Raw genomic sequence first — 21,917 nt, forward strand, 5'->3', positions numbered from 1 at the left:
ATATCTGGTGTTTCTTTACTATTTAATATTGAAAGAAACCTCTGGTTTCTTGGTATATTCAATATGATGGTCATCATTTAAAATGATGCCCTGAAAATTCTTCAGGGAACAGTTTAGTCTGTGTTAGCTTTTGAAAAGTTTCCTTCTGTTCACAGAGTTGAATAGAATCTGAATATCTACTGGGGACCCAAACTTGAAAAATAGTTGTTTACAAAATGCCCTCTGAGATGTTCTTCTGATATCCTGCCCACATGCTTTTTCCAGCTTTATAGTAAGATGGGAACAAGGTATTAAAGGATAACTGATTATACCTTGGACCGCAAAGTAAAAGATGAGTATAGCACCTACTGCTGCTGCTAAGTCGCTTCCATCGTGTCCGACTCTGTGCGACCCCATGCACTGCAGCCTACCAGGCTCCTCCATCTATGGGATGTTCCAGGCAACAGTACTGGAATGGGGTGCCATTGCCTTTTCCCATAGCACCTACAGTGGCTCTCAAACCTGGCCGTTCATCAGAATTATCTGAGAAATGATTTAAAGTACAGATCATTCAGCCCTGCCTCACAGCTCTTGAATTCATGCTTCTACCCGTGGGCCTGGGCATTTATATTTTGATAAATTTCTATAAAGGAATCTGATGCAGCCAGTCCCATGACTGGTATCTGGGAACCACTATTCTGTATTGTATGGGCTTCCCTGGTAGCTCAGTGGTAAAGTGTCTGCCTGCCAATGCAGGAAACATGAGTTTGATCCCTGGGTTGGGAAGTTCCCCTAGAGTAGGAAATGGCAACCCACTCCAGTATTCTTGCCTGGAACGTTCTATGGACAGAGGAGCCTGGTGGGCTGCAGTCCATAGGGTCACAAAGAGTCGGACACGACTGAGTACATACACATACAACGTTCTATTTTGTAAACAGGCTTTTTCAAGCTACCTTGCTTTTAATACGTGCGCTCTCATGTGTTTAATGCATGCTCTCTCAAGTATCTTTTTGGCACCAAAAATACCTTGTCCCTTCTTACTTTAGTAGCTTGAATCTGGATATAAGTAAAGTTGAATCTGGATATAAGTTCTGTTTTTCCTTCAGAACCCAAATTCATGTGGCCAAAATTGTATCATTATAGTAGATGTTTTTTATGTGATTTCTATCTTCCAGGCTTTATTAAGTGTAAATTAAAATTTTATTTAGAATAAATTATTTGTTTTAATCCATAGTGTAAAACTAACCTTTTTATCAATGAGGAAATTGGCACAGTAACTAACCATGTGAGGTCACATAGTTAATGGACCTGAACTGTGATCATTCAACCATAGTCCTTGGCAAAGAGAGAGAAATAACAATGTGTGAGAACCATTCCACTCAATAATCATGTGCCTGAGAAACCATGAAAGGAGAGCCAAGAATCTGCTCCCTCATTTTTTTCTTTGTAATGTGAGAACAGTAATGCCTGAAATAATCAAGCAGGTAATACCCATAGAAAGATTTTCAGTTGATTTTTAAAGGGGTCAAAAAAGTGAAATACATCATCTAAGTGGCCAGGCAGCCAGACAAGGATGTGATAACTTGACTGACATTCAAGAAGAAATTAAAGAATTGATGATGACCTTAAGGAAATATTGCCTAATCATGTATGAATCTGGGACAATCAGAGAAATCAGATAGTAATAAACAAGGAAAGCTTAATATAAAGATTTATTAATTATAACAGGGGATTGGAGTAATGAGGAATTGGCTAGTAAAACATAAGAGCTCTAAAGAATATAGGGTTAATTAAGTTGATTATGGGAATCAATGTCCCAGTGTATACATGTCAAATCATCACATTGTACACTTTTTAAATATATTATAATTTTATCTATCAGTTATATCTCTGTAAAGCTGGGAACAGGTTTGAAAAAGAGAAGGAAAGACTAGAAATAGCAGATGTAAGAAGCAGCCACTTCTATTTCCCCTCAGACTGAGACAGCACCTGAGTGGAAACGATTGAGATCCCCTTGTTGGAGAGGGCACTAACGATGGCTTACTGAAGGTGTAGAAGTCACTTTGATGCTTTGTTGGCAGAACTTGCCAGAAATCTGCCCTTTCGGGTTCAGGGGAAGCTGTTCACATGGAGTTGTCTCACCAGCGGCACTCTGCAGCAAAATTACCGGGGATGGTTCCAGAGATCTGCAGTATAACATAATGCCTATAGTTAATGATGCTGTGCACTTAGAAGTTTGTTAGGAGGGTAGCTCTCATGTAAAGTCTTTTTACCATGCATATGTGTGCACGCGTGCGCGCGCACATGCACACACACACACACGAGAAGCACAAGGAATCTTGAAGGTGATGGATGTGTTGATTCCCTTGATCATGGTGATGATAACAGGAGTTGATCATGGTGATGATAACAGGAGTTGATCATGGTGATGATAACAGGAGTGTATACTTACCAAATTGTATACATTAATTATGTACTGTTTTTATACACCAATTATACTTCAAAAATCTAGGGAGAATAAAAGAACATTAGGGATGGGGGGATGGAGTGTTTGGAGAAACCTGTGTTGCAAGAGCTGGTCACTGGAAAAGCTGTGTGTGCTACAGGTCCTGGAAGCTAGACAAGCTACAGGAGCTTGTGGAGTCAGTGCACACCAGGGACAAAACCCTCTCTTTCTGCAGTATCTCTCCTTTGCCCTCTACTGGCATAGCTTGACATCTTGCCAGCTAGCAAAGGAAAAATATTTAAAGGCCTCATCCAGTTATTGCAGAACATGTAAAAGGTGAATAAGAGCTAAGAGATAATAAGTTGATAACTCACACAAAAAGTTCAAAAGAAAATAAATGATTAAAACCTTCTGTAGGAACTGAAGATAATTACCAAGAATCAGAAGAGTCAACAAGTTGGATTGTTGCTGAAATAGGTGAAGCAATAAAACATTGTTTCTGAATTCAATCACTCTGTGAAACAAAAATCTTAAAATGGGCATTTTAATGGGCAGTTGGTGGGTTTTCAAGTGGCCCTGACAGCATGGTTTTTGCCTTTCACATCAACTTAGAACCTAAACTCTATGTAAAGTGAAACTCCACTGAAAGTAGAAGAGCCAAGATTCGAGCTCAGCTTACTCTGATACTCCATTTTCTGTTATGTCTGCGATACGCTATACTGCTTCTCAGGAAATGAACTAGTATTAATAAATATGACAGGATCCCCCTAGATAACATCTACCAAAATTGTATATCCAGTTACTAACTAAATAATCTTTCATAGCATCCTTTTTTTTTACTCATTATACTTAACAAACCAAAACTTTAAGCCTTAAATTTAACTCTGAGGGAATATTAAAAATTATTTGTTTTTGCTTATAGAATTGAGTGGCCTGCTTATTTCTCATTCACATTATCTGTAGATATTGCAACTATCCTATTCATATCTATAATTGTTGTATGAGATTTTTAAGATTAATTCCTTCAGAAATAATAACATTTATTTTTGCCATTCTGAATACTGTGGAGAACCATATTTGAAAGACTGTGTCCCTGCATTCACAGCTGCTATATGGCTGACAGTGCGTGAGTGCCTGAGGTATGTAGTGACATTCAGCAAGACAAAACGGCTTGAAGTTGCCTGACTGACTCATTCCCAGAAGACAGTAGAGCCAGTGGTCTCTAGAAACACACCTATAGCAAAGAAGGCCCATACACGAATGAAAACCAACGTTTCTGCTTTACTTCTCCTTTTCAAAGCTTTGGGGTTTGACTTTGTTAAATAGATTCACTCATAATTAAAGACTAGAACAGAAGCCAGTAAAAATTAGCTCTGAACATTTTTCTGGTTTCTCAGAACACTAAGTTTGCGTTCATACTTCAAGTAAATTTACATGACAAATTGTAAATAATAATTAATATTTGTATAACACCTTGCTCTTTTCAAAGTAAAGTGATGAAAGTACTCTTTTCACCACTGAGTGTCTCAGTAATCCTCAGAGCAATCCAGAATAGTAATTGATATTCTTATCTTCATTTTATAGATGTTGAAACTCTTAAGAGATTAAGTAGCCAAGTTCACACAGTAAAAAATAAACTAGGTCTGTAGTTCATCTTGCAGTTGATGTTGAACCGCTACATTATAATGCTTAAAAAAAATGTTTTCCTATTTCATGGATAGGAAACTGAGGCATAGAGCAGTTGAATGATTTGTGCAGAGTTTCAGGCTTATTTTAGGTTTAAAATAAAGGTAGATATTTATGTAATTGTACTAAATGTGTGGAACAGTGAAAGTGTGATGTAAAGGGAAATCAAAGTTTTGGTTCTTAGCTCTTCTTCTATAGGTACTGGGGACTGTATTAGGAGGTTTACTTAGGTACATTTGTAAGATGGTCTATTAGACCTTTACAGTCCTGGGATTATTAGTTACAGACCAAAGGAGAGAATTAGGAAAGAAAACTATTTTTACAATGTTGTTACTAATATTCCATGCTTGACTTCCTTCTCTTCTCTGCAGAGATGTTGGCAATGTGGTTGAAGCCATGTATGGGGACCTCCCTCCTCCAATTATGCTCATTGGACATAGCATGGGCGGTGCTATTGCAGTCCACACAGCATCGTCCAGCCTGGTGCCAAGCCTCTTGGGTCTGTGCATGATTGATGTTGTGGAAGGTGAGTTTTCTTAGTGCTGACTAAATCAAAATCTTTGACTTATTAAAGATATCCATGGTAGATTATAATTATCTTTATTTATTGTTGATTTTCATCTTGAAGTATGTCCCTCTGTCTTTTGTATCTTTTTTTTTAAATGTTATTTTGTAGCAAAAGCGTTCCAAGTATTTTTTTATTTAGATATAATTGACATTTAACTTTTCAAATGTACATCATCATGGCTTGTTATATGTGTATATTGTGAAATTATCACCATAATATATCTAGTTAACATATGTCATCACACAAAGTTACAGATTTGTGTGTGTGTGTGATGAGAACTAAGATCTTAGCAACTTTCACATATGCAATATGGTATTATTAACTATAATCACCATGCTATACATTACATACCTAGGACTTACTTATTTTATTAGTGGAAGTTTGTACTTTTCACACCTTCACTCATTTTGTCCACACCTCACATTATATAGTCATTTTACATACCATGAGAAACTCTACATAAACATCGTTTATGGCTGCATAATATTTCAATTGTATGTACATCCCATAGTTTTATTTACTGTTTAAAAAGAAACTACCATGTTTTTTCTGATCCAGCCTCAGAAGTCACACTATTGCTTGTATAAGTTAGCTCTATTCAATGTGGAGGGACTACTGAATACCAGGAGGCAAAAATCACTGGAGGACATCTTAGAAGGAGGCAATCACATTAGTCTTCTGAACTTTCTTAAACTGCTTTTTCCCTCCATGGTCACTTAATTCTGTCATTGAGGGGAGATACATAGTATATAGTTGACTCTAAGTTATGTTGACTCAGAATATGTTAAGTACTGTGGTTAAAATTTTTTGTTTAACATCTAGGTACAGCCATGGATGCACTTAATAGCATGCAGAATTTCTTACGTGGTCGTCCTAAAACCTTCAAGTCTCTGGAGAATGCCATTGAATGGAGGTAACCCACAAATTTATATAATCTATATTTTAAATGTTAGGTTTTAGCTTTTCTTTTTCATCAGCTCAAGCACCAAGTTGAAGGGAATGGTTCAGTTTCCAAGCCTTAGCTTTGTTGTAATATCATGTATGGAAACATTTACATAAAGAGCAGTTTTAAAAAATAAACGTTTTGGACTTGGCTCAGTTGTCTAAAACCCATCCTTTTTCTAATATACTATAGTACCTCCTAGAATCTTAACAATTAGGGATTATCTGCTGTCTAGCTGTTCCCATCGCTAAGGTGAGATTTTGGACTAAATGAGACTGTAAGGCCTTTTGCACCTCTGATGTGCCATGATTCTAGATTCACTTTCTCTGTTCCAGAGAAGGTGGAGAAACAGATGGCTGTAGGTTCCCTTCTCGGTTTTTATTTGCGTTTGGCCTAAATAACAACCCTTTGCTAAATAGTTTTCATAGAAATTACTGATAGAATTGGCTGTGGTTTCCACTTAAGTAAAGGCTGTTCAGTCATTAATTTATTCACTAATTCAATAAATTATTTGACCATTTATTAAACACATATTTATTGAACACTTGGTGCTAAAGGATAATGATGCAAAGACGAGTAAAACACTGTCCCTCCCCTACAGAGATCAGTTTTGGGATAAAACGTCTTCGATATCCTTTTTTCCTACCTATTCTCAAAATCCATTTCTAGTCCCCTCTTCAGAACACTTCCTATAACTCCTCCAAACCACCCCGGTCATTCCATCAGCAAAATTGCTAAAACCTTCAAGTCTATATTACATTGTACTGTTTACCCCTAAGTCTTCTAATCCTTCTTTAAGGGACATGCTTATATTGTTAATTTTTATTTCTGTCTTAATGCTCTTCTGCATCATAAGATCAGAAGCTATTCTCTATTTCTTTTGTTCTTTCATATAACATATACCATACTGCAGGTGGCTTTAGCAGGCAGAATGTATCTATTTACTGAGTCAGAGATATCGAGTGAGAATTAAGAACCTGGCAAATGTATCTTAGGGATTCCTCCTAGGACAGAGGATCTCATGCCAAATGTGGCTTGCCAGAATGAGGTTTGTGTTTGATACGGTTGCTTTTGCCTCCCCTGTTGACTACCATGATGTAAGATGCTGTCTTGGGAGTACCAAAGATGGCTTAAGCAGCCACACTGAGAATGCAGCTGCTACTAGCTCAACATGTACCTTGGGCCCTGCCTGCCTCCCCAGTAACAACCAGTGAAAAAGTTATCACAGATAGCTTTTAAAATTTATTCAGTTAACACTTTTTTTTTCAGGTACCTGAGATGTATCAGTACCTGATCTAAGAACTGGGGATGAATTAGGCTTAGTTCCTTTCATCAAAAAACTGGAATACATACAAGTAATTATATAAATACAACACAACGAAGGAGGTACAGAAGACAAGTACCCAAACCAGTCTGAGGGTCATAGTGCACCTTCTCTTAAGGGGAGACAGAGTCTTGATTCTAGTGTCAGATGTGGGATAGAATAAGCATTCTGTTTGTTGAATGTTAAAATGTTCTGGGTTCTATGAGAGCCACTGATTTTTAGATATCTTTTGAGCGTAAGAATCAGAAAGAATACTACCGGCTTTTTGGTAATTTTATTTTGTGTCTGAGGGATATCTGAATAGTTTATGACTCATGGCCATTTTGGTTATTCCAGATTTGAGGTGGGGACAAGATGTTGAAATACAAGACCAATCTATTTAATCCAGTAAAGATTTAAAGCAAAGTGAATTTCTGCTTTTGTTCTCTTGGTCATGCAAATAAGAGGCAGTAGGGTGTAGTCATTAAAAGCTTGGGCTTTGAAGTCAGAAATGGATTTGGATCTTGGTTCTACCACCTAGATGCTTTGAGGAAAGCAGAATAGGGGAAGCAGTTGAGGAGGAAGGGTGATAACAAAAGTGAGAAATTGGTTAGGAAACAATTGTAGAAGAGAGTAATGCTGGTCAGCATAGACTGTGATGGCAACAGAGGAAGTTATATGGTCATATTTGGAATGTATTTTGAAGTAGACTGACAGGATTGCCTTATGGATTGTGTGTTGGGAGAGCAGGTGAGGAGAGATGCAGCATTCAAGGATGACTACTAGGTTTTTAACCCAACAATTGATGAATGATAGAGACAAAGAGCAGCAGATTTGAGGGCAGGCACGGAGAAGGCAATGGCACCCCACTCCAGTACTCTTGCCTGGAAAATCCCATGGACGGAGGAGCCTGGTAGGCTGCAATCAATGGGGTCACTGAGGGTCGGACACAACTGAGCGACTTCACTTTCACTTTTCACTTTCATGCATTGGAGAAGGAAATGGCAACCCACTCCAGTGTTCTTGCCTGGAGAATCCCAGGGACGGGGGAGCCTGATGGGCTGTCGTCTATGGGGTCACACAGAGTCGGATACGACTGAAGTGACTTAGCAGCAGCAGCAAGGGGCAGGAATCAGGACTTTTATTCACATGGTCAAATAAAAATATTCTCTTTGAATATGCAAAAAAAAAAAAAGGCAAAGATTGAATGCAGTCATTTAGTTGATAGAAAAAAGATCCAAGTACTGAGCTTTGGGATACGCTACATACAGTATTTAGAGCTTGGGAACGAAAGCAATATCCATCAAAATAAACTGAAAAGGCACAGTTGGTGAGATAGAAGGAAAGCAAGAGAGTGTTAGCTCTCTCATGGAAGAAGAAATGATCTTTGTCAAATGCTGCTGAGAGATCAAGTGAGGTCAAGACTAAGAAATGACCTTTAGGATCGGCCTGATGAAGGTGACCTTGACAAAGGAAATCTCTGAAAGTAAGTAGGAGATAAAAAGCTGATGTATGTTGGGGATGTTGGTTGAGGAAAGGATGTGAGGTGACAGTGGAGAAAGCAAGTAAGATAACTTTTTTGAGATAGAAGATCAGAGAAGTAAGGTAGTATCTAGAAGTGAATGTGGGGTTGAAGATGTTTTTAAAGGATGTTTTATAATATCCACTAGATGTTTTATGTAATATCTACTAGAGGGAAAAAATAAGACAGATAAGAGACAGGATGAGTAAAGGAACAAGATCTTCATGAACAAAAGAGGATTGAACCAGTGCCCAACTGTTGGGCTTGAATAGAGACAGAGATAACTTCATATATTCAGTACTCTTCAAGGTAGAGTATATGATTATAATACGGGTGGATTTGTAGATTCAGTTGGTGGTGGAAAAATGAAATAGTAATTCTGATTGCTTCTTTTTATCATTAAAATAAGAAACAAAGTCATTATCTAAAGGGGGTTACAGTAGAGAATTTTATGTGATTTTTTTTTTTTTAAGCTAAAAAATGAGATTTAAAGAAATGTGTTCTGCTAGCTGGCTTCAGGCAATGTTTTCAGGTCCCCTGGGACAGGCAGTCATTTTCTTGGCCCTTAGTCAACTCCGAGAAGACTATTCTATTTATAGAGTTTGAGCTCCTAAGCCTCTATATCATGGCATGTAAGACCCTCCAGAAGCTAACCCCTGCCTGTCCTGCTCTGTCACACTCTCCTGTTATCTCCTCTGCTCCTCCTCGCTCTCTTCCCTCTAAGATCGTCATCCTACTGATTTTTTCACATCACAGTACGTTCGTTCACAGTGTGCCGTCTGCCTATTTTACTCTGACTACCCTCTTTTATCTTCCACTTATCCTAAGTCCTCAGTTTAGGCAAGACTTTGGGAAGTTTTCTCTGACTTCATTCAAAATAAATGAGGTTCATTGGAACCTTACTCTATTAAAATTATTTGTTTCATTTCTTTCTCCCCACTAAATTATGTGCTTCTTGAGCTCAGGCATGGGATATGGTATCTACCTCTTGGTAAATATTGCCAGGACTTAAGTGATTTCAGTGCCTTAATTTTTACTGCTTGGCTTATCACCATAATAACGAAATGGGAAGTAGTGGTAATCTCCATAGTAAGCTACATTGATAACTGCACCTTTTTAGTAGCTCCCACAGAATTTCAAAATTGTTGATTTGACCCTGCTGATATGATAAGATAAAGATGAATAACCTTCTTTCTCCTGTCTCACTTTTCTAGTGTGAAGAGTGGCCAGATTCGAAATCTGGAGTCTGCCCGTGTCTCAATGGTTGGCCAAGTCAAACAGTAGGTTTTATTTTTTCCCCCTTGCACTGGTTAGAGGCTGAAACATAATGAGGAATTACAGGTTGCTTTTTTGGTCATACATCTATTCTACCATGTTGGTGAATACCTTCATTATTTTAGATAATTTTTATAAGAGAACTCAGTTTGGCCAGTTGTATAGATTTTCTCTTCTTTTTTTATTTTTTTGCAGAAATCACAAAGCCAAATAATGTCTTCTATATCAGTGGTCTCCAACCTTTTTGGCACCAAGGACTGGTTTCATGGAAGACAATTTTTCCATGGACTGGGGGGCAGGGGGGGCATGGTTTGGAGATTATTCAAGCACATTACACTTATTATGTACTTTATTTCTATTATTATTACATCAGCTCCACCTCAGATCATCAGGCATTAGGTCCTGGAGATTGGGGACCCCTGTTCTGTATAATAATGGATTACCTTATTAGCATAACTATAGGTGTTGAAAGATGAAGAATACCAGAGAAAGGACATTAGCGTTCACTCTGGTGCTGGCAGCCATGGTTTCATTCTGGTAACAGCCTCCTTCTAAGCCAAACTTGGTTGTGAGGAAATCACGTTATAAAAAGCTTTGGCACAGCCTGAGTGAAAGTCAGATTTTAAGGGTGAGCTAAGATTATTTATTATTTAACTTCCCTGGTGTCTCAGATGGTAAAGAATCTGCCTGCAATGTGGGAGACCTGGGTTTGGTCCCTGGGTTGGGGAGATCCCCTGGAGAAGGAAATGACAACCCACTCTAGTATTCTTGCCTGGAGAATTCCATGGACAGAGAAGAGCTGGGCGGGCTATAGTCCATGGGATCAGAGAGTTGGGCATGACTGAGCAACTAACACTTGACTTCGAAAGATTATTTAGCCCAGTTGATCCTCCCAGATAGGGTTACATGAGTCCTGGGTATTGCTGTGTAGTCACAAAATAAACTTCAGGTGAATTGGGAAAAGGTTGCCCACCAGGACAGACAGGGAGTACAAAGGTGGATGAAAATGATAATGGCATTATTAAATGCCTGCTCTTTGCCAGGCATTGTGCAAGGCATTTTATATACACTGTGTAATTTTAAAACCTTGTATAATGGAAAATTCTCAAACATACACAAATAGAATAATAGAATGATCTCAATGTACCCATTGCCCATCTTCAACAGTTATGAACTCATGTTTCATCTGTGCCCCTATTTATTTCCCCTAAGGACAAAATATTTTGAAAAAAATTGCAGATATAATTTCCTTTGCAAAATTTTAGTATGCTCTAAAAGGTAAGGACACTTTAAGCACAGTCATAAGACCAATATCACACCTAAAAAAATTAACAATTCCTTAATATCATCAGATGTCTTTAGTATCTACTTATCTGATTGTCTTAATTTTTTTTTTAGTTCAAACCAGAACTATAATAGGAATTTATACATAGCAATTGATTGGTAAATCTCTTAAGTATCTTTTAATCTATAGGCTACCCTTCTGTCTGTCTTTTTTTCCCCCCTGGCAGTTTATTTGTTGAGGAAACCTGGTTGGTTGCTCTGTAGAATCTCCCACAATCTGGATTTGCTGATTGATTCCTTAAGGTGTAATTTAACATGTTCCTTTATTCCTTGTATTTTCTTTTTTTTTTTTTATTCCTTGTATTTTCTGTAAATTGTTAGGTCACAGGTTTGATCAAATTCAGGTTCGTTTGTTGTTATTTTGGTTTTTTATTAGTTCACAAAGAATCCGCCTGCAACGCAGGAGATGTGTACCAGAGGCTTGGGTTCAATCCCTGGGTTGGGAAGATCCCCTGGAGAAAGAAATGGCAACCGTTTCCAGTATTCTTGCCTAGGAAATACCATGGACAGAGGAGCCTGGTGGGCTACAGTCCATGGGGTCACAATAGAGTGCAACTAAACAGCAATAGCTATAGATGATGTCGTGTACTGCTATCAGGAAGCGCATAATGTCTGGTTATCTTTTTTTTTTTTTTTGAATATTAGTGGCCATTGATGATAACTACCTGGATTCATTCATTCATTTCATTCATTCATTTGCACTACCTCATTTAATCCTTACAATACCTCTTCAAGGTAACTCTTTTATATGGGGGGAAATGGAAGTTCAGAAAGGTAAAGTGACTTTCCCAGGATCACATAGCTAATGAATGATAGAACTCATATTCTTAGAACTCAAACTCCTATGTATTTGACTTTAAGGCCTACATGATGGATTTTATATCCAAAAGAGCAGTTTGAGTAGTAATATCTGGCAGGCACAATGCAGAGGCTTTAAATAAGCTGTGAGACTGCTCATTTTTCAATGCTTGAATATTTTGAGATCTGATTTGTTTAAGCAGTGAAGAGTTACATGGTTTGTATTCAGGTAGTTCAGTTATCTTTACATTTTTACTTCAAGTGATGTTTTCTCTAAATATGTAAAACTATGTGTGTAAGAATCTGTGTTTTAATTGTCACTTAGATGCCCACTGGAACCTTCCTGCCCTTCTTGATCTAGGTGTAATTCCCCTGAACCTCCCAATTTACTGCTGTGGAAGCCCAAAGCACATATTGTTTCATTAATACTTTGACCTAATTGTGAAACTTGACACCTCAAGTTCCTAAGAAAACCCCCACTTAACAAAGTACTTGTGAACATACACATCACTGAAGGTTTGGTAGAGAAGACAGAAGTTACCATTCTTAAAAAATCTACAACCGAAGTTTGACTGACCCTTCAATTTGTCCCAGTCTCTCTTTATCTTGCTTGTTCTCTCTCCTCGTCTCCCTTCTCTCTCCTTTTTCAAGGGCAAAATGATAGATTATCATGAAGAACAGACCTTGGCCCTAGCTGCTACCTAGGCTCTTGAGGTTTTACTTTTAACACCTGTCAATGTATTTTTGTTCAACGAGTTCTCTTTAAAAGAAATTATGGTACCAGCTGTTCCTGTAATAATTTTTCTACCTAATTATATAAAATAAAAGAGATATTATTTTTAGATGCAAAACAACAATAATTGGTTGGATCAGATGCAGTAATCTCTAAGGTTTATCTGGCCCTGGTTATTGTAATTGCCAGTTTCTGTCAGCTAATTAAAAGGGGGGGTCTTTTACCAATCTGTTCCAGCCTTGTTGTACTATAAACAGGGTACAGTAGAAAAGCACCATGCTTTAGAGTTAACTGGGCCTGGATCTGCCTCCCAGCCTCATCCACTCATGAGCTAAATGATCCTGGACAGTTTTTTAGCTCTTCAGAGCTATTTTAGGGGATTGCTATGAGGATTATATAAGATAATGCCAATAAAACTCTTGTCACCATGCCTCAGGAAATGGTTACTACCTTCTGTGGATCAGTAGTAGCTCAGACGGTAAAGCATCCGCCTGCAATGCAGGAGACCTGGGTTCAATCGCTGGGTGGGGAAGATCCCCTGGAGAAGGAAATGGCAACCCACTCCAGTGTTCTTGCTTGGAGAACCCCATGGACCATGGATTGTGGATCATGGATTGGCAGGTCACAGTGCTTGGGGTCACAAAGAGTTGGACACGACTGAGTGACAGAACATTCATCGGTGCAAGAACCAGAAACCAGCCCTTGGAGTATAGTGAAATGTTGGCCATGACCTTCCACTTTTGTACACTTTTAAATGCACATTTTTCACACCCTCCTCCTGGAGCATTGTTAAATTTTAACTAGTATTTGATTATAAAAACCCATAAATAGCTTCTCTAAGGTAATTTGTGTGTAGAAGAGAGGTGTGTGATAGCACTTTTTTTTTTTCTTTTTAATACCTAGGTGTGAAGGAATTACAAGTCCAGAAGGCTCAAAGTCTATAGTGGAAGGAATCATAGAGGAAGAAGAAGAAGACGAAGAAGGAAGTGAGTCAGTAAACAAGAGGAAAAAGGAAGATGACATGGAGGTGAGTGAAAGTTAGTATTCTTAGAAGGATGGGATAGTGTGTAAGGTGGGGAAAGGAAGGTGACATTGTTCTTTTTGTCCATCATTAGATATTTTAAGGGACAAAGATACTATCATAATAGATACTTAGATTAACTATAAGATATAAAGCACTTCTTTTTTCTTTTTATAATCCAGGTCTTTATTTTTATACCCAAAATGCCATGAATTCATAGGGAATGGGCTCCAGGAGTTCACGCTCCTTTCCATTGGTCCTCATGAAGTGTGCTTCTCTGGGTGGAGCAGGCTGGTGCTTCAGCTGAACCCAAGTCCCTTTCTCTTTGACTTCCTTCTTTTTCTGATCATTTCCTTCACACATTTCAGGAAGCTTTTGGCTCTTAGAGTGCCTGATTGCTCCATACGCACATTAATTTTCTTGGCAAGAATCTGGCCCTTGTTTGTTTACAGTGATGCCAATAGCATGCTGGATAACACTGTAGACTCCCAGTTTTGCTCTGGTAACATTTGTGGGGCATTCCTTTTTGAACAGTACCCATCCCCTTGATATTTACAATATCACCCTCTTAGTAGATTTGCGTGTATGTGGCCAAAGGAACAACTCCATGTTTTCAAAAAGGCCTAGAGAACGTGTAGCAGTTGCCCCTCCTCTTTCTCTTTGTGTTGGTCATTTTGGCAAATTACTGGAAGATAGTGGCTCTGGCTGAAAGCATAAAGCACTTCTTGATAACTCTGACAAATTGGAACATTTTGTAGAGTATTACCCTACCCTCAGAGAGAACTGCTCTCTCATCAGGCCCTTTCTCACCTCTACTTCTGTTCCTGTGGTTTATCTCATGAGAAAATCTCCCATTTCCTACCACCAGTCTACACAAAACTGATCAGATCCTACCCATCTTTCAGGGTGTATCTCCTTGGGAAGCTTTCTGACCTCGGTTTGTATTAGTCCCTCTGCAGTATAGCACTGAGAGTCTGTAGGACACAACTTAGCACTTTCTTTTCTGAAGTTGTGACCAAGTCATATAACTGATTTTCTTAAGCCACACTCACAATATATGGTTTTCTAATAGTCATTCCTATAATACAGGTTCAGTGTCCTCTAATAACAAGCATTGTTTCCCCCAAAAAATAACCTATGTATTTGGAGCAGAGGAACTGATGTTATGTATGAATTTCCCTCAACATAGAGCTTAAGGTTGTGTGCATAGTAGGTGTTCTGTGACAACTTGCTGAGCAACTGATTTGAGGATGGTTGTGGGAAGGGGTGCTTTTTCTGAGAAATGATTAGTGAGTGTGAGCCACAGACTTTCAGGGATGGATTATGACTGTCTTACTTATGACAGGGAATGGACTCAGTGTACACCACATATTCCTTTGGATTTGGAGATGCTAATGTCAGCAAGGAGGAGAGTACATTGTTTAAAACAGTATTTTTAATTTAGTGAGGATCTTCTTGTCATCCTTAAGATAATACTTTGTAACTTTTTGGATTTCACAAAATTATGAATAATGCGTGATCAGTTTGCTCTCCCACAGTCTGTGAGGTGAGGAGAGATCTTTTCTCACATGTTAACAGTGTAGAAACTGAGACTCAAGAGATGAAGACTTGTCCAAGGTAATCAAATGGTGTTTAGTAGATTTGAAACTCTGATACAAATTGTCAGTTAATTTTTCCCTTTTGTGTGCTAGGATCTATACTGGATGATTCACATTAACATCTCTAGTTCTCATTTTGGCTCTGCATTGTAAATATTAACAGTTTTGCGACTCAGATGCAGATACTTGCCTATGGTCACCTGTAAATGTTAGTGCTAAAACACATCCAGATCCTCTGATTTTTAATTGCAACTCATTTTTTTCTTATCATTGTTATAGGCCCTAATATATGGGGTTTTATGAACTCCAGCAGTTCCATTAGGAGGACAAACTGAGGCACATCAATCAGTGAAGAACTTAGCTAGACAGTCTCCACCTGAGGAAGGACAAAGAGAAACCCCAATAGTCACAACTTCTTGCAGTTAGTGGATAAGTCCTGGAAATCTAATGCACAGTAGTAATTATAGGCAACAGTACTGTATTATAAACTACAGAGTTGCTAAGTGACTAGATCTTAATTGTTCCCACCACAGATAAATGATAATTACGTGACATGGTAGAGGTGGTTACCACGCTATGGTGGTAGTCACTGCAGTGTATACATGTGTCAAATCAACATGTTGTACACCTTCAACAATGTTGTATGTCAGTGATATCACAATAAAGGAAAAATAAAATGATGGAGATAATATTAGTAATGCCAGTTAAATGTAGCAACAACAACACAAAAAACCAGGCACAGCTTCTTAGGGGCATCTCTGTTTAGCACAGTATAAAAGTTGTGTTTGAAATGGCCCTGAGACATACATAAGAGGTCAGTTGCATCCATTCTGTTCTGTGAAAGAAAACAAGCTATACATTTTTATTGGGGATGAGGGGACTCTAATATATAATGGTTAAAATACAGGAAAAAAAAGGAAAAACATTATTTTGGTTGTCCAAGAGATATTTCTTTATGCATAAATCTCTTTTTTAAAACTGCTTTATTAAAAAGTTTATAAGAACCTACAACTTTATTTTATAGTTGTAGGTTCTTATTATATTTAGGTTTTAATCCATTTGAGTTCATTTTTATATATTGTCCAACTTCATTCTTTTGCATGTGGGTATTCAGTTTCCCCAGCACTGTTTTTTGAAAAAAATTGTCATTTCCCCATTGAATGGTCTCAGCATCCTTATCAAAGATCACTTGACCATATATACGAGGTTTATTTCTGGGCTCTTGAGCTTATTCCATTGCTCTATTTGTCTATCTTTATACCAGTACTGTGCTGTTTTGATTACTATAACTGCAGTATATTTTGAAATAGAGTATGAGTCCTCCAGTTTTGTTTATCTTTATTAAAATTGTTTTGGTGTTTGGGATCCCTTAATATCCATATGAATTTTATGGATAAATTAATAACTATTAATCCCTTAATATTTCATATTGAATTATAGGATATATTTTTCTATTTTTGCAAACAATGCCATTGGGATTTTGAAAGTGATTGTGTTAAATCTACAAATCACTTTGGGTAACATGAACATCTTAACCATCTGGTGATCTTTAACACAATATATGCTGTCTCATGTTCACTTCTAGATTTTCATATTGTGGTTGATGTGGTATTCTAGTTACTTATTTCAGTTATAATATTTCAAAATTTTCATGATGCAAAAAAGTGTAGAGAACATTTTATTTGTTCAACTTGTATTTGATGGGCACATACTCTGTGCCATCTACTTTATATTGAAGTTCAACAGATTTTGTTATATTTGGTCATTTCCTTTTTAAATTACTATTTAAATTATATATAAATTACTGTTTATATAAATAAACCTACATATGGAGAAGGAAACGGCAACCCACTCTACTATTCTTGCCTGGAGAATTCCATGGACAGAGAAGCCTGGTGGGCTATAGTCCATGAGGTTGCAAAAAGTCGGACACGACCGAGTACGCTCACACACTAACATGCATGTTTACATCGTATCATGATCATATATAAAAATATAAGAAAAAATATTTTATCAACATATTTTCAGTTTTCCCTTCTAGTTCTTTCTCAAAGCACACCATATTTTTCCAGTAGTAATCCTAACTTAGATGACATGTTGTACTCTGCTTCTTTCACTTAATGTTATGTCATAAGCATTTTTCCATACTGCAGTGTGTTTTTTGTAGTTATTCTTTTGATAATGTGTTATTTTTGCCAGTTGAGTATAAGAAGCTCAATCTTGGCTGTACCAGCTTACTGGCTTTGTGATCTTAAGAAAGTTTCCTAGGTTCACTGAAACTAATAAAAGTAAAAAGTTTACTTCTAATCATCTAAACATGCAAGTACAACAGTAACTTATATCACAAGGCTGTTATAAAGATTAAATGTATATTAAAATGTCTGGGACATGGTAGGACCTTAATATGTGCTAGTTTCTTTCCCTTTCCTTTTCCCACGGGCCTAGTTTTTTTCCTGTTCCTCCTGGGATTGCCCTCAGAGACTCAAAACTTGCTCTTACTCCTTCAGACCAAGAAAGACCATCCATACACTTGGAGAATTGAACTGGCAAAAACAGAAAAATACTGGGATGGCTGGTTCCGAGGCTTATCCAATCTCTTTCTTAGTTGTCCTATTCCTAAATTGCTGCTCCTGGCTGGTAAGTGTGCATGTGTATGTATTAGTCAGCCTGGGATGCCATAACAAAAACTGGGTGGCTTAAACAATTCTGGAAGCTGTAAGTCTGAAATAAGGGTTCCAGCCTGTCAGGTTCTGCTGAGAGCTTTCTTACTGGCTTGCAAACAACCACCTTCTCACTGTGCTCTTACGTGGCAGAGAGTGTGAGAGCACCAATCTTATCTTATGAGGGCCCTACCTTTGTGACCACATATTACCTTCATATCTCCAAATGTGGTCCCATTGTGAATTAGGGTTTCATCATATAAATTTTGCGGGGGGACACCATTCAGTCCCTAGCAGTGTATGTATATTGTCATCTCAGTTATGTCTTTGTTAAAAGTGTTTACCATATGGGTAGCGACTTCCAAAGTGAAATACCATCCTTACTCATTTGTGCCCTTTCTCCTTCCTTTGACAAATCCAAAACTAAGCATGGGCATCCACCAGGGATGACCTAATTCTGGCCTGGTCTCTGTACCTGGTCAAACCCAAGTCCTTCTCCTTGAGTCGTATAAGGATGTTCTGAGTAAAAAGGAAATTTAAAAAGTAAAGCCTGTTTTCAGAAAGCAGCTTAAACAAGCAAAGTGATTATGGGGAACATCAGCCTCAAAAGCTTCATGTGGTGAGACTGTACACTCAGGAAGTTAGGATTGGCATTAACATGAATTGAGAAGGTCATCATGTTTACCACTTTGTAACAATTTTTACTTCATAACAGCAAAACCTATTTCATACAGCCTTTTCAAGTAAGCTACTTGTGGATTCTCTTATTTTATTCTAGGTGTTGATAGATTGGATAAAGATCTGACTATTGGCCAAATGCAAGGTAAGTTATGAAGAAATTACATTCCTAGGTCCCCTGAGGGCAGAGAAATGGGCAAAGTCATGTGGAAATTTTCTGTCTAAATTGGGAATTATATTACCACACAGACCTCAGAGTTGTAAGAATTAAAGTGATGCAGTGTCTTTGAAAGGGGCATTATAAAGTACTGTGTGCAGATGTATTATGAAAGGAGATATTCTGAATACTGATCAGTATTTTTATTATTGTTAGAATTCTTAGGAAAGGGAAAGGTCCAAGATAACCCAAATACAAAAAGATACAAGTTCTGTTTAGAAGACAACATGATGAGGTGGTAAAAGCTAAGACTCTGCGGTTGGGAGAACTGTGTTTGAGTACTGCTGCTCTCCTACTAATTTTTTTTCACCCTGGGCAAGTTACTTGACCTGCCTTAGCTTTAATTTTCTCAATCTGTAGAATGAGAAAATTGATGGTAGCCTCACAGGGATTGTGAGGTGTAATGAGTAGGAAAGTGACATGTGCTCAGGTTCAGGTGTGTTGACCAGATGACTGTGGAGGCAGTGGAACCAATTTCATGGAAGCTTTTGGCTTTAGTGCAGATGCAAGGCTTGGTGAAGGTGAAGTCAATAGGCATTGGCAACTTTGGGTTATAGGAAAAAAAGATGCCAACTCCAGGGCCAAGGTTTCAGGCTTAAGCAAATTCTGTTCCTAACTTTCCTTCTTTTCTCCTTACTCTCCCTGGGCAATTTCATGGTTCCCATTTACACCCTGATAACTCACAAAGCTAAACCTCTGACTCATACCTCTCTCCTGAGGTCCAGACCTGGACCATGTATCAAACCTGCTGGACATCTCTGCTTGGATGTCTCATGGCCTTGATGGCCAGGGATGGGTTCCATATTCTTTGGTCTCCTTAGAGATCTTGCTTTATCAGTCGTCTCTGTCCTTAATAAAGGACACCTTTATTACATCTCTTAATAAAATGATCACATTTGTTTGAGCTTACAGTGTTATACAGGACAGTATGAAAAAGTAGTTTCGTACCGTCTGGAACATAGTTAAGCACTCAGATGGTAACTTATTATTGTAATAATAAATCTCAAAATCTTTAATTTACAAATCCCTTAATGATAAGGCCCCCACTTACATCTCCAGCCTCATTGTTAACTCTCATGAGTACCATGCCAAAGTTTTTCTTCTCAAGAGCAAATACCATTTCATCCTCCGTTTCTTTGTGTAAGTTACTTTTTCTGTGTGGGAAGCCTTCCTGGATCCCTGTTTTATTGCAAAGACCCAATTCCTGTATTTGTCCAGTTCCATGTGCTTAGTGTTAGCCTAGGAACTATATGCTGCATTAAAATCTGAGTTTTATGTTTTGCTCTCCCACTAGACTGTACTGTAAATAGGAACTGTTTCTTTCTATGTGTCTGGCCCAAAGTAAATGCATATTAAGTAGGTGCAGAAGGAAGAAGTGAAGGGAAATGATTTGCTCAAAGTTACAATGTCAAGTATTATCATCTTCCTCACAGGCTTGTTAATTGGGTCCAGACTGTTGGGGTGGGGTGATGGGGAGGTCCTGGCCTGCTAACGTGACCTGTGAGGCTGCACAGATGGTAAGGAGAGGACCATTTTAGTCCTTGAGGTGGCTTTGGTTTATATCTTCCCCAGGGAAGTTCCAGATGCAGGTCCTGCCCCAGTGTGGCCACGCAGTCCATGAGGATGCTCCAGACAAGGTGAGTCTGGTGCTGGATGCCTGTAAAAGGGCACTGAGAGAGTAACTGTGGATCTCACAGAAGACAGCATAAGCCTCTGAGTCAGCCTGTGTTGCTGCAGCAGCTGCTGTGGGGCCTACACACATGCAATCCCACCAGCCCCCCAGACTTGTCCCTGGCAGCTGCTTTTGGTCTTGCCTTTCTGTGTATGGGCTGAGGAGCTACTGGTGCCCTGCTGTTTTACCCAGGGCCCTGTGGTTAAGATGCAGAAGGGAATAGCAACCCATTCCAGTATTCTTGCTTGGAGAATCCCATGGAGAGAGAGGAGCCTCCTCCATGGGGTCACAAAGAGTCGGACACGATTGAGCGACTAACACACTGTGGTTAAGATTGTAAGCTCTACTTCCCCATTATCCCCAAAAGCCGGATGGAAGAAGGAATAACTGTGGTAGACACTGCTCCCTAAAACACATGCAGTTAGGAATTAATATGTGCTCCTCCTGTAGGAAAAAAGTGCTTTGTAACTCTGCGGGGATAACTAAGCCTTCACATCATTCCTCTTGACTTTTCTGGAGCCATCCCTGCAGGACCCAGGTCCTTTTGCTTTCAGGCTCCCCAGAACTGCAGGACCATGAGTCCACTATAATGCCTTAACTTCCAACAGAAGCCCATAGGACCTCCAAGGCTGAACCCCGTAGCCACCCTTAACATGGCCTGGAATATCTCTCCTTTCTGCAGGTAGCTGAAGCTGTTGCCACTTTCCTGATTCGGCACAGGTTTGCAGAGCCTATCGGTGGATTCCAGTGGTAAGGAAGTACAAAGATTTAAAGAGCCCAGCAGTACCCCAACAAAGAGATATTTGCAAGGTTGTAAATATCTCTGCCTTACCCCTGCCTGGGTTAGGTCACCATGCCTTTCTTCTTCCTCCTCAACACAGAGCCCAGCGTGTGTGTTTCTGCAAAGCCGTGGTTGGTTCTTTCCGTGTGCTCTGGTCCAGTGAGTTGTTGCTAAACTGACATTAAACAGTGCCTAGTCCCCTACCCCCTTTGTGATGTGTACTTTTTCTTGAGATGCCCCTTTCTGTGGAGGCTGGGATGGGAATTATCCATTCCCGGGCTCTTAGAAAAATTCTATATGCCTTCTCCTGTCCTGCTGTTGAGGAAGGTGAGGCCGGCCTTGAGGCTGTGTAGAGATCTGGAGCGGGGTTTCCAGCCTCAGCACTGTTAACATTTGAGGCAGGTAATCCTTTGTGCTGGTGGGGCTGTTCTGCGCACTGTAGCGTGATGAACAATATCCCTGGACTTTGCATACTAGGAACCAGTAGCACCCTCTCAACACACACAGTTGTGACAAGCAAAAATGTTCCTAGATTTTACCTAATGTCTTAAGGGAGGCAAAGTCATTCCCATTTGGGAACCACTGGTCTAGAGGAAAAAGGATGCCTCTCATCTTGGGAAACTCTTTGCCGGATTGGGAGACACAGTAGATTTCTTTGTGGAGGAGGAGGAGGAAGAGAGGCATGGTGACCCA

At 38.9% G+C, this 21,917-nt stretch overlaps 2 protein-coding genes and 1 pseudogene across 3 annotated transcripts in view; 1 reads left to right on the forward strand and 2 right to left on the reverse strand.

Moving 5' to 3' along the window:
- PPME1 (protein phosphatase methylesterase 1) overlaps window positions 1–21,917 on the forward strand; it is a 50,277-nt gene that overhangs the window by 26,546 nt on the left and 1,814 nt on the right. The window contains exons 6-14 of one of the 2 annotated variants that reach the window (XM_055549075.1): window positions 4,483–4,637; window positions 5,502–5,592; window positions 9,662–9,727; window positions 13,501–13,624; window positions 17,724–17,853; window positions 18,655–18,699; window positions 20,344–20,408; window positions 21,126–21,193; window positions 21,325–21,427. In XM_055549075.1, coding sequence (XP_055405050.1) covers window positions 4,483–4,637; window positions 5,502–5,592; window positions 9,662–9,727; window positions 13,501–13,624; window positions 17,724–17,853; window positions 18,655–18,699; window positions 20,344–20,408; window positions 21,126–21,193; window position 21,325 — 745 coding nt within the window. In that variant the 3' untranslated portion in view covers window positions 21,326–21,427. Of the gene's footprint in view, window positions 1–4,482; window positions 4,638–5,501; window positions 5,593–9,661; window positions 9,728–13,500; window positions 13,625–17,723; window positions 17,854–18,654; window positions 18,700–20,343; window positions 20,409–21,125; window positions 21,194–21,324; window positions 21,428–21,917 lie in introns of those variants that run through there. The other variant, XM_055549074.1, reaches the window with a different exon arrangement.
- The window catches only part of P4HA3 (prolyl 4-hydroxylase subunit alpha 3), a 72,792-nt gene continuing 52,396 nt past the window's right edge, over window positions 1,522–21,917 (reverse strand). The window contains exon 14 of the transcript XR_008703085.1: window positions 1,522–2,165. The gene's annotated coding sequence lies outside the window, so the exon portion shown is untranslated. The remainder of the gene's footprint in view (window positions 2,166–21,917) is intronic.
- Window positions 13,130–14,471, reverse strand: LOC129629200 (60S ribosomal protein L21-like; annotated as a pseudogene).

The sequence above is a fragment of the Bubalus kerabau genome, chromosome 15 (assembly GCF_029407905.1).
Source record: "Bubalus kerabau isolate K-KA32 ecotype Philippines breed swamp buffalo chromosome 15, PCC_UOA_SB_1v2, whole genome shotgun sequence".
Taxonomy (NCBI): Eukaryota; Metazoa; Chordata; class Mammalia; order Artiodactyla; family Bovidae; genus Bubalus; species Bubalus kerabau.